This window comes from Asparagus officinalis, chromosome 2 (genome assembly GCF_001876935.1).
Source record: "Asparagus officinalis chromosome 2, Aspof.V1, whole genome shotgun sequence".
Taxonomy (NCBI): Eukaryota; Viridiplantae; Streptophyta; class Magnoliopsida; order Asparagales; family Asparagaceae; genus Asparagus; species Asparagus officinalis.
In genome coordinates, this window is record NC_033795.1 from 8,837,212 (window position 1) to 8,847,220 (window position 10,009).

The following is a 10,009-nucleotide window of genomic DNA, read 5'->3' on the forward strand; positions in this document are numbered from 1 at the left end:
TTTATTTTTAGGTGAGATTTGGGAGAGTTAGGGATAGTCAAAGGGGTTACACAGGGGGTTAGTTAGGTTAGGAAAAAGGGAACTTTAATGGTTATTACATATATAGTGATCCATTTGCCTTGCATTCAACTTCCATGAGTGATAAATTAATATACAACAAATTCAGACATACAATGTTGTTCTCTCTCCTGGTAAAATTATGCACACAGTGCATATAATATTTTTGTCTGCTGACAAGTTTCTCTCAGGACTCTTATCTGTATTAGGTTAGCGAGTACTCGGGAGGCTTTAATATTCATATAAAGCTTCTTTATATAAACTGACCTTAAATGTTAACACTGACCACCTAGATGGGCCCATGTTGCATTACCATGTTTTCTTTCCTTTCAATTGGTTCAAATGCTTGAATGTTTCTGTTTTCTTGAATGTGTCTTTTTTGTTAGTTACGGCTTTCGTATGTCATCCTATCGTGCAATGCTTAAATACTCTGTAAAATAACTCCTGCCATTATGTCAAATCTAGGAACTTTTTAAAGTAGGAAAGGAAGAGAACATAAGAAAACAACATTTTGCAGGCTGATTATCTCTACACAGTTTCCTTTCTTTTTCTTTTAAAGACGAGAAAAGGGTGTAAGCTCTGACATCTCATAGTAACATGTCTTTAGAGATTTATGAAATCTAATAGCTTTCAATACTATAGTCTATAGTTCCCCATAGGAAATATAGGTTTACAGGCCGGTACTGGTGTGTGGTATGTTAAGCTTGTAATGGAGAGGGAGCTTAGACATTAACAGACATTCATCCCTAGGTATTCCTCCTAAGAGAAATACTTCCATGATATTAGAATTTCGAGTGAAACTTTTGCTGCACCACGATCATCATAATCAAATTGAGAACAGAACTTCTCATGGCATATGCAATGAACGACTGTTGTACAATTTTATCAATGACAAATACGTCAAATTATGTTTACATATTTTACTAATGCACACAAGAGCACCATATTTCCCCCTTTTTCCCCTCTTTTTTTTTGTTTCTTCCTTAAATCTTATTCCTTCTTAACCTTGTGGTTTAATTCTGCAGACTGGTGTCAACCGACTGGATGCTGCAGCAAAAAAAGGCAACACTTACAGCTGGAAGTTGATTTTCGGTCAAAAGAAGAAAACAACATGATTTTTTCACCTCTTGGTTTCAACTTAAATGACTTCTTGTATAACGGATGCCCATTATAAACACCGGATATTCGAAAAATGTATATGATGCTACTTCACATAATAATTACCAAGTTGAAGCCTATATACGAATTGTTGCTATATTTGTTGAACGTTATTCTGAAGATTTTGTTGCCCCATCTCCTTGTTATGACTGTCAGATTTATTCTCATACTAAAGATTCTTGTAGCTGTGATGGTTCTTGAAGCTAATGCAAAACACTATTTTTCTCTTCTCTGCGGGTTTGACGAGGGAACTTCTCATGATCCTTCAGACTATGGGTATCAAACCCTCACGTGTGGCTTAAGGGTCATCCTCCAATACACGACCTTGAGTATTTTAGGAATTAAATTTCTATGGGTGCTTCCCAGGAGAGTCAAACTTGAGACATTGGAGTACTATTCACAGGCAGATTACTAACTCAGCTTGACCCTCTTGGATACGCTCATGTATATGATATCAGAAGTTGCTCTTGCTGAGAATACAATGTCGAAAAAACTAAAGAGTAATATGATTGTTATTAATAAAAAAGATAATCTTTTAGCAAACTTGAAAGAAAGAATATGATTCTTGTAGAGTCGAAAAATTTACCATTAAGTGCTGTATTGCTGTTGCATTATAATTAAGAATCACACAGATATTTCAACTATAATCAGTCAAACAAGTTGAATCTTTAAAAAAAATTTACTGAGGGTAGTACTTAGGCTCAGTACCCTGTAAATGTAGCTCATCGGAATGTATATTTCAGTTTCCATGAGTCCACTGAGTTCGGGAATGTATATTTCGGTTTGCATGAGTACACGAGCTCTGTAATTTTTTCGACAGAATAAAACAAGTATGGTTTGCATCAAAGACACAACATGCAAATTACACTACAGTTCCAGTTCAACGTAACATAGTAGCATTTGTCATCATAATCCATGGGAAGAGATGTTGAGTTACGAAACCATGATATCTCAAGACTCAAGCTTAGATACAAATATCATATCTCTGCAACAAGGAGTATCAAGAAACAAATCTAAAAGTACGTCGGCTCAAGTTTAACTCTACCATGCTACGCAATAAGACATTCATATGAAACATTTCAGCTTTAAGGCTACCGTCTACCCATTTTGCTCATAACTTCAAAACATGCTACAAATTTGCTTACTAGACAGCTCTCGCAACTGCTACAACAGCAAATTTTGTTCTGAGAAAATAAACACGGTTCTGGCAAAATAATATTGTTCATAACATCCACAAAGTTTCAAGAATACTAAAGACCAAGGCCACAAAAATCCGGTAACCAATCTGTCATATGCAGCTTCAGAGATCCTGGACAGTCAAACCTGCAAAGCAATAATAACATGGTTAAGTTCCATACAAATACGAGTGTCATCACATAAGTTCTTTCTTTCTTTTTTCAAGGGTTAAATGCCGATAATACCCCTGTAGCATCTGTGTTTTGAACATACCACCCCCTAGTTTTTTCTGATCTAGTGTGTAGATATAAACGTAAAAAAATAAAGGTAGATGGGTAGTAAGTTCAAAAAATGATACTACGAGGGGTACCTGGTGATCCGCAATTAACCCGTTTTATTATATGTTTACATTTATGCAATAGACCAGAAAAAACAATGAAATGATTTGTTATATCAAAAAAATTCAGTCTGGAAATCCCTACCACCACTGAAAACATAGAAGCATCATTAGTGCAACTGATAGAGTTTTCTTTTTCTTTGTATTTTAAAACGCAAAGCCCCACGAAAAACCAGTTGCATTGAGGCGAAGGAAGCTACGGCTAAACACAACTTTAGTTCAAAACTAATTGGTGCCTGATCTACATTTTATGTAAAGGAGTTGAAAATGGACATCAGAAATCTAGTGATATGTCAACAAGTCGGTTCGGCCAATAGCAACCCATAAATCCCAATTATCAATAGGCTTAATTGTAGTTAAATACCCTATATTTTCCCCTAAGTTGCACTTATATACCCTCACTTGTTTTTGTCAGCACTTATATACCCTAAAGTCTTTAAAACTTGCACTTAAATACCCTCAGCTTTGCACAACTGAGGGATTTAAGTGCAAATTTTAAAAACTTTAAGGTATTTAAGTGCACGTAGTTAAAACTTTAGGGTATATAGTGCTGCCAAAACAAGTGAGGGTATTTAAGTGCGAGTTTAAAGAAAAACTTTAGGATATATAAGTGCTGCCAAAAACAAGTGGGGATATATAAGTGCAAAATATGGGGAAATATAGGGCATTTAAGTGCAATTAAGCCTTATAAATAACCGAAACAAATTCTTGGTAGCAAGCTCCCTCGCAATTGCGACCCTAGTTGTTTCAATCCTAATTATACACAAACTAAATAATTGCTAAAGCCGTGTCAATTATAGGTTAACATAATTTAAGTGCACGTAGCAACAGTGCACGCCTACCACAAAATCACCTATATATATAGCTTTCTGTGGCGTGAAGTTCTGATCATCCCAGTGTCTCCAATTAAGAGTAAAAAGAAAGAGAAAGGGAGAGAGAAAGAGAGAAAAATAGAGAGGTTCTCCTTGAAAAGAGAGATTGTAACTCCTAAATTTTCTCCATAGTGGATTCTTCTATCATTGCCCGTGATTTTTACGCCAAATTTATTTAGGAGGTTTTCCACGTAAATCGGCGTATTCATTTCATTATTTCTGCTCTACTATTCGTTGGGACCTTGCTCTATTGCGTCTCGGGTTTGTCCCAACATATTTCACATGACATCACTTCTAGGTTAACATAATTTCTTATAAATCATATCTCGCTACGGATTGCACCCGTTAATTAACAAATGCAAGAATCGAAGCATGCAAGAATCCAGACTAATACATTTTTTTTAAAAAAAATACTAAAAAAATAAACTTGTAATCATGTCAATAAATAACGAGGATTATCATTACAAAATATTACGACATAATTTAATTACAAAAATATTACGACATAAATTAACTAATAACAAAAACAAGAAAAATTACCAGGGGGAAGAGATTGCTTGAGCTTGTCGGCTTTCTCGGCATCAAGAACACACAAAAGTGTAGAGATATCTGGAGCATCGGACCTTGAACTTGACCACATCTTTGCTCCTCTTGATCCTCACCGATCTCGCATCTTTCCTCCTCGCCGTCAAAAGGAAATCCTTGATCTCGTGGATTTATTTCGGCTGCGTTCAATTAAAAATTGCAACTTCAGTTAAAATCATGGTCTATTCACTTGCCAGGGAATAAAAAAGACTAAACCTATAAATTCCCAAGGATGTATAGAATAAAATGTTAACTTTTTTTGTTTTGGTAAATCGAATAAAGAGAGAAAATGTACCATGATTGCAGATGAAAGAGGAGAATGAATGAGTTCGTTCGAATACTACCCTGGCCTCTGAGAGGTAGAGAGATTTTATAGTCCAATTGGCTCGAGCTCGCGCTGCTTTTGTTAAGGGTCTGTTTGTTTGCCTAAAAAAATGGCATATCAAAGAAATGAAAAACTATTTCTAAGAAAAATTGTTTTGGGAGTGTTTGGTTTGCTAAAAAAAAAGAAAATCAAAGAAATGGAGATGAGTTGTCACCTTATTATAAGATGATGTGGGTGATTTTTTAAGAAAACTTGTTTTCATGCTGTTTGGTTGGCGAAAAAAATAAGGAAATGAATTATAAAAGCATCTCCAACAGCTTCCCCATTTCCCACTTTTGGAGAATATAGTTAGGTTTTTGGTCCAACAGATTTCCCATCTCATTCCCCAAAATAGGGATGGAGGAGAAAAAATGGGGAAGCTTCCCCAAATCTGCAGCATTCTCCAAATTTTTGGAGGAAAAAATGTATTCTTCAAAATGGGGAAGCTGTTGGAGTTGGTATAAAAATAATTTGGAGAATATGACTTTTGCTTCCCCATTTTGGAGAAATTTTTAGAGAAGCTGTTGGAGATGCCCTAAGAAACCTATTTCTTGTAATAGGTTGTTTTCTTTTGTTTGGTTCATTCTTAAAAATAAGAAAATAGATGAGATGAGATGAGTTGTTATTATATTATTGGATGATGTGACCCATATAATTGGATGATGTGACCCACACTTAAGGAAATTATTTTCCTAGCTTTTTGGGAGGAAATGTGTGGAAATGAAATGTTAATGAGATGAGATGAGTTATCACCATCTTATTGGATGATGTGAGTGATTTGAAATGATGAGATGAGTTGAGTTGAGTGATGTTGTGGATAAAAAATAATATTTTATTAGATGTGGTTGATGAGTTGTTGGATAAAAATAATATTTTATTAGATGTGGTGGATGTGGTGAATGAGTTGTTAGATGAAAATAATATTTTATTAGATGTGATGGATGAGTTGTTGGATAAAAATAATATTTTATTAGATATTGTGGGTGAGTTTTAGTGATGGAAATGGATGAAATTGTACTTTTTGAGCTTTCTCGGTTTTCATTTCTATTTCTTGGTTTTTTAGGAAATAACCAAACAGGCCCTAAAAGGCCATCGATGAACGAGAAAATGCTCGCTTCTTGGGTCGGGCCAGATTTATTACCCTAGCTCCACTAATGCTTTGAGTTGGAAATTTTTCGAAAGAAAAAGCTTTCTTTTTCAGAATACTAGTATAATGCCCGTGTTTTGCATTTGAACATTCATGTTTTAAATTTTAAATTTTTTATTAAATAGTAAAACTATATGTTTATAAATAAAATTGTATAATAAGATTGTGTAAAAAGAAAATTATTAATTATTAATTATTGTGTAGTTATTGTAATTGAATGTTTTTCTTATAATGACCACCAAGCATTATTTAACCTTTTTTAAAATAAGTACTCAAATCTAAAATTGTTATCAAATAAAACTATCAATTTTATAAGTTCTCTTAAATATGTTCATCCAACTTGAAAGTTGCTAACTTAACTCTAAATTAACTAAGCGACATCAATATTGCTAGCATTTTCTTTATGTTCCATAAATAGTTACGCTTGATACTTACAGCATATTACAATAGTTACTTCTCATTATAACTATTTAACTGGGTAAATTACACTAAACCCTTATGAACTTTCAGCCTATATGTACTTTCACAGTTGCACTAAACCCATAATGACTTTTTTGTTTTTAAAGAAAAATCCCAATAACTTTTAAAATTTTACAAATAACCCGCATAAATTAGAAGCGGAAAATGGCATGAAAAGGCATTTTGAAAGTTATCGGCGATTTGGTGTAATTTATCTAAAAGATAGTAGGGGCTTTATACAAAAGTTATTAGGGTTTAGTATGATTTCGAAAGTTCATAGGATTTATTTACTGTAAAATGTTTTTAACTTCGTGGAGTTTATTATAATTAACCTTATTTAATATTATAATTCTTAGTTCAAGTAATACTATTAAAATAATTATGCTATCTATATACTATATAATATTTATCTAATTTAAATTTTTTGATTATGCTATTAAATAATTTAGCACTATAAAAAATTTATAAATTTTTATAATAATATCATTAACAATTAATATTACTATTATTAGTATTAAATAATGTTTTTAAAAAAATTAGTTTTCAATCATTACCAAGTATGGATTATTCAGTGTCATGTAATAATCTTTAAAAAAATACTCTAAAAATAATATTGAATTATTCATTTAATTTATTTAATAATATAATACTAAATAAATAGTATAAGTCAAAGTTTATATTATATTATTAAAATAATTACACTATTTATGTGATTCAAAATTTATTCTATTTATTTTATTGCTTATTGAATTATAGTATAATTTTTAATAGTATTTAGTAATATATTATTCTATTTATACTATTATTTTAATTATTTTATTATATTTCATAAATAATTATTACAATAATTTAATTGGTTACTACTAATAAATGTGTATACTTATTTTATTTATTATTTTAAACAACTAATAGTTATAATATTATTGATAATTATAATGTTTAGGAAGGTGAGGAGATACATAATTAATAAGAGATTATATTTATTTAATAAAAACATAATTAGAGATAATGACATAGTTAGAATTTATCAAAATTTAAGATGATAAAAAAGAAAATTAAAAATTTTTAAAACCCCTATCCTCTTTTTATAGAAGTATAGATATAGATTGTGATGCCCCTGGGTTCACACAAGGCTGCAATCCAAGGTAAAACCAGAGATGTCAAACCTGCAATGCACCCACACTGTGCATAAACACGTTTCACCAATCACAGTAATATACTCTAGTGGAACCAAATAGAAGTGCAGGTACAAAACAGGCAAAATAAAGAGAATAAATGTAATAGACATAATATAGAAGAGATATCTCATAAATAAAAAGAATCATGTCTCAACTATAATACATCTGATATCTGAATAATAAAAATGTCTCAACATGAATCAACTAAAAATCATACTAAGGCACAATGCCTTTACAATATGAATATGAAACTCTAATGTCTGAATGAAACTCAAAACTACAGTGGAGTCTCTACAAGTAAAAATACGCGACGGCGACTATGCCAGAACTCCGTCATCCTGCGGCTCTTCGAAACTCTGAACTACCTGAAAAGTAATTTAAAAGAAAAAGAACAACAACAAGAGCGTTAGAGCGCTACAGCAAGATTACCTCCATCCGCTCCCAGGGGAAGGGCTGCTAGATGGAGTGAATGCTCTATCTATTAAGCATAGTCTACCTAGATTTATTTTTTCCGTATCTAAGTGGGATTAATATTTAGAAACCTACAACACGAGACGTAGTACGTCGAGCGAAATAATCCAAACAAGAAAATACTCATATATATACCATATGTCTCAAATTGTAGATATCTAAACATTAATACCGAACTAAGAAAAGACAATCTAATAAAACCAACAATTAGAAATCCATAATACGAGACTGGTACGTCGAGCGAAATAATCCAAATAAGAAAACCCTCATATATATACCATATGTCTCAAATTGTAAATCCCTAAATACCAAACCCAAGATCTAATACAAGAACAATAATATAAAGAAGACTAACCCATTTCAGAACTCAAATACCATGACATGTCAAAACCCACATAAGTGTCGTGTCCAACCTATGTAAGTGTTAAGTGTCATACTCAAGGTTTAAATAGGTGTCCAACACATGGACTAAGACTAGGTGTAGTGGATGCCCAACACATGGACTGCATATATAAATTGTCCAACACATAGACTGAATAATGAATGTCCAACACATGGACTGAATATGATGAATGTCCAACACATTGACTGCACATAATAATTGCCCAACACATGGACCGAATGAAATGTGTAGAAATTGATGAGATATATGAAAAGGATGCATATACACTAATTTCACACGTGTCTCGGTGTGCAAACCTAAACTCATGTCCGCAAGCCATCTCACATATAAAGATACATAACACAATATATTCATGCCTATATGTGTAACATCAAGTGACTCAAAACTCCGCGATGCATCTCAAAACGGCGCAACACAGCTCCACAAAATGAGCAGGAAAACAGACAGGACTTCTGTTAGTAAAACGAGCATATCTTTCTCTAAAAACACTATTTTTACAAATAGTTTTTCTGTTTTAAAAACTAGATTCACACATCTTTCAAATGGCATAAGGTTGGTTCAGTTTGGAGTTCATTTGTTATCCCAAATCTCCAGTTAAACATTATACATATGCAGCAGATTTTCTGCAGGATATATTGTTAGTAAACATAACATATCTTTCTCTATACAAACTCTTTTTAAGAATGGTTTTCTGTTTTAGAAACTAGATACATATATCTTTCATTTGGAACTAGTTTGGTTAAATTTGGAATTTGTTTGCTATCTTAAAATATTAGTTAAAGATTATACAAGTGCTGCAGTTTTCTGCAGAAAATATATATTTAGTACATCACTTAAATTTCTCATATATAAATAAAATTATGAATAACCCTAATGATCATGATCATGATACTATCATAAACAGTAAGAAAAGATTACTAATCTAGCATTGGTTTAAGATTTATTATTAAAAATCTGACTTTTAACACCTCAGGTTAAAATTAAAGCATAAAAACACATATTCAACATCATATTAATCATCTACACTAGTTATTTAACTATGGGGATGTGTTTGGATGAAGATAATCTTGCCTTAATCTCATGTGCAAGCCTCTGAAATAAACAGCAAGCAATCCATGAGCACAAACCACCCGTTCTCCCTCGTCACACGTCAATGATCTCACCCTCGTGTTGGTATTTTGCTTCACAAAGCTCTCCAAACTCATAAGAATAAGATCTAGGGTTTTTGAGGAGAGAGGGTGACTGCTAGGGTTCATAGATATGATAAAAAAGGGAATTTTCGTGAAAAACATAGGTATTTATAGAGGCAAACCCGAAACAAACCTGTTTGACCCGAACCAGGAAACCTAGTCTGACTAGGAAAACAACCATCGGTATTTTGGCCATAACTTTTATGTAAGACCTCGGAATGAGGTGATATAAGATTTGTTGGAAAGCTCTTGAAGATACCTACAACTTTGGTCTTTTAAGATTTTTCATATTCCAACTGCTTAAGTATGTAAAATGTATATACTTGTAACTGGTCGTTTTTCCCAGATTTAGGCCCGTGTACGTGTGCATGATATCACTTCTATATTCACATATATACATTGAATTAATCTCAAATCAATTCCTAGCATACTCAAATATTAATAAATTTTTTTTTTTCATAATGCAACATATTTATTATTTATGACAAAATATTCAATTTTTTGGGGTTTTAAAGAAGTATAGATATAGATATAGATAGATATAGATTAAGA

General features: G+C 32.3%; 2 protein-coding genes across 2 annotated transcripts in view; one reads left to right on the forward strand and one right to left on the reverse strand.

Annotated features, from left to right (window-relative positions):
• LOC109830154 (dehydrogenase/reductase SDR family member 7) overlaps nucleotides 1-1,335 on the forward strand; it is a 13,751-nt gene extending 12,416 nt beyond the window's left edge. Inside the window, exon 12 of the mRNA XM_020397322.1 lies at nucleotides 1,083-1,335. Within this exon, the coding sequence (XP_020252911.1) occupies nucleotides 1,083-1,172 (90 nt within the window). The 3' untranslated portion in view covers nucleotides 1,173-1,335. The remainder of the gene's footprint in view (nucleotides 1-1,082) is intronic.
• LOC109830790 lies at nucleotides 2,297-6,196 on the reverse strand. Its single transcript, XM_020398157.1, has 4 exons — nucleotides 6,192-6,196; nucleotides 4,541-4,671; nucleotides 4,201-4,385; nucleotides 2,297-2,538 (listed from the first exon to the last, which is right to left on the reverse strand). Exons 1-4 carry the CDS (start codon nucleotides 6,194-6,196, stop codon nucleotides 2,533-2,535), a joined length of 327 nt encoding a protein of 108 aa, XP_020253746.1. The 3' UTR covers nucleotides 2,297-2,532.

Excerpts from the sequence above, each read along its gene's own strand:
- LOC109830790 (XM_020398157.1), bottom strand. Across the intron at positions 4,386-4,540 it reads CTCTTTCATCTGCAATCATG|CCGAAATAAATCCACGAGAT; the intron begins GTACATTTTCTC and ends AATTGAACGCAG.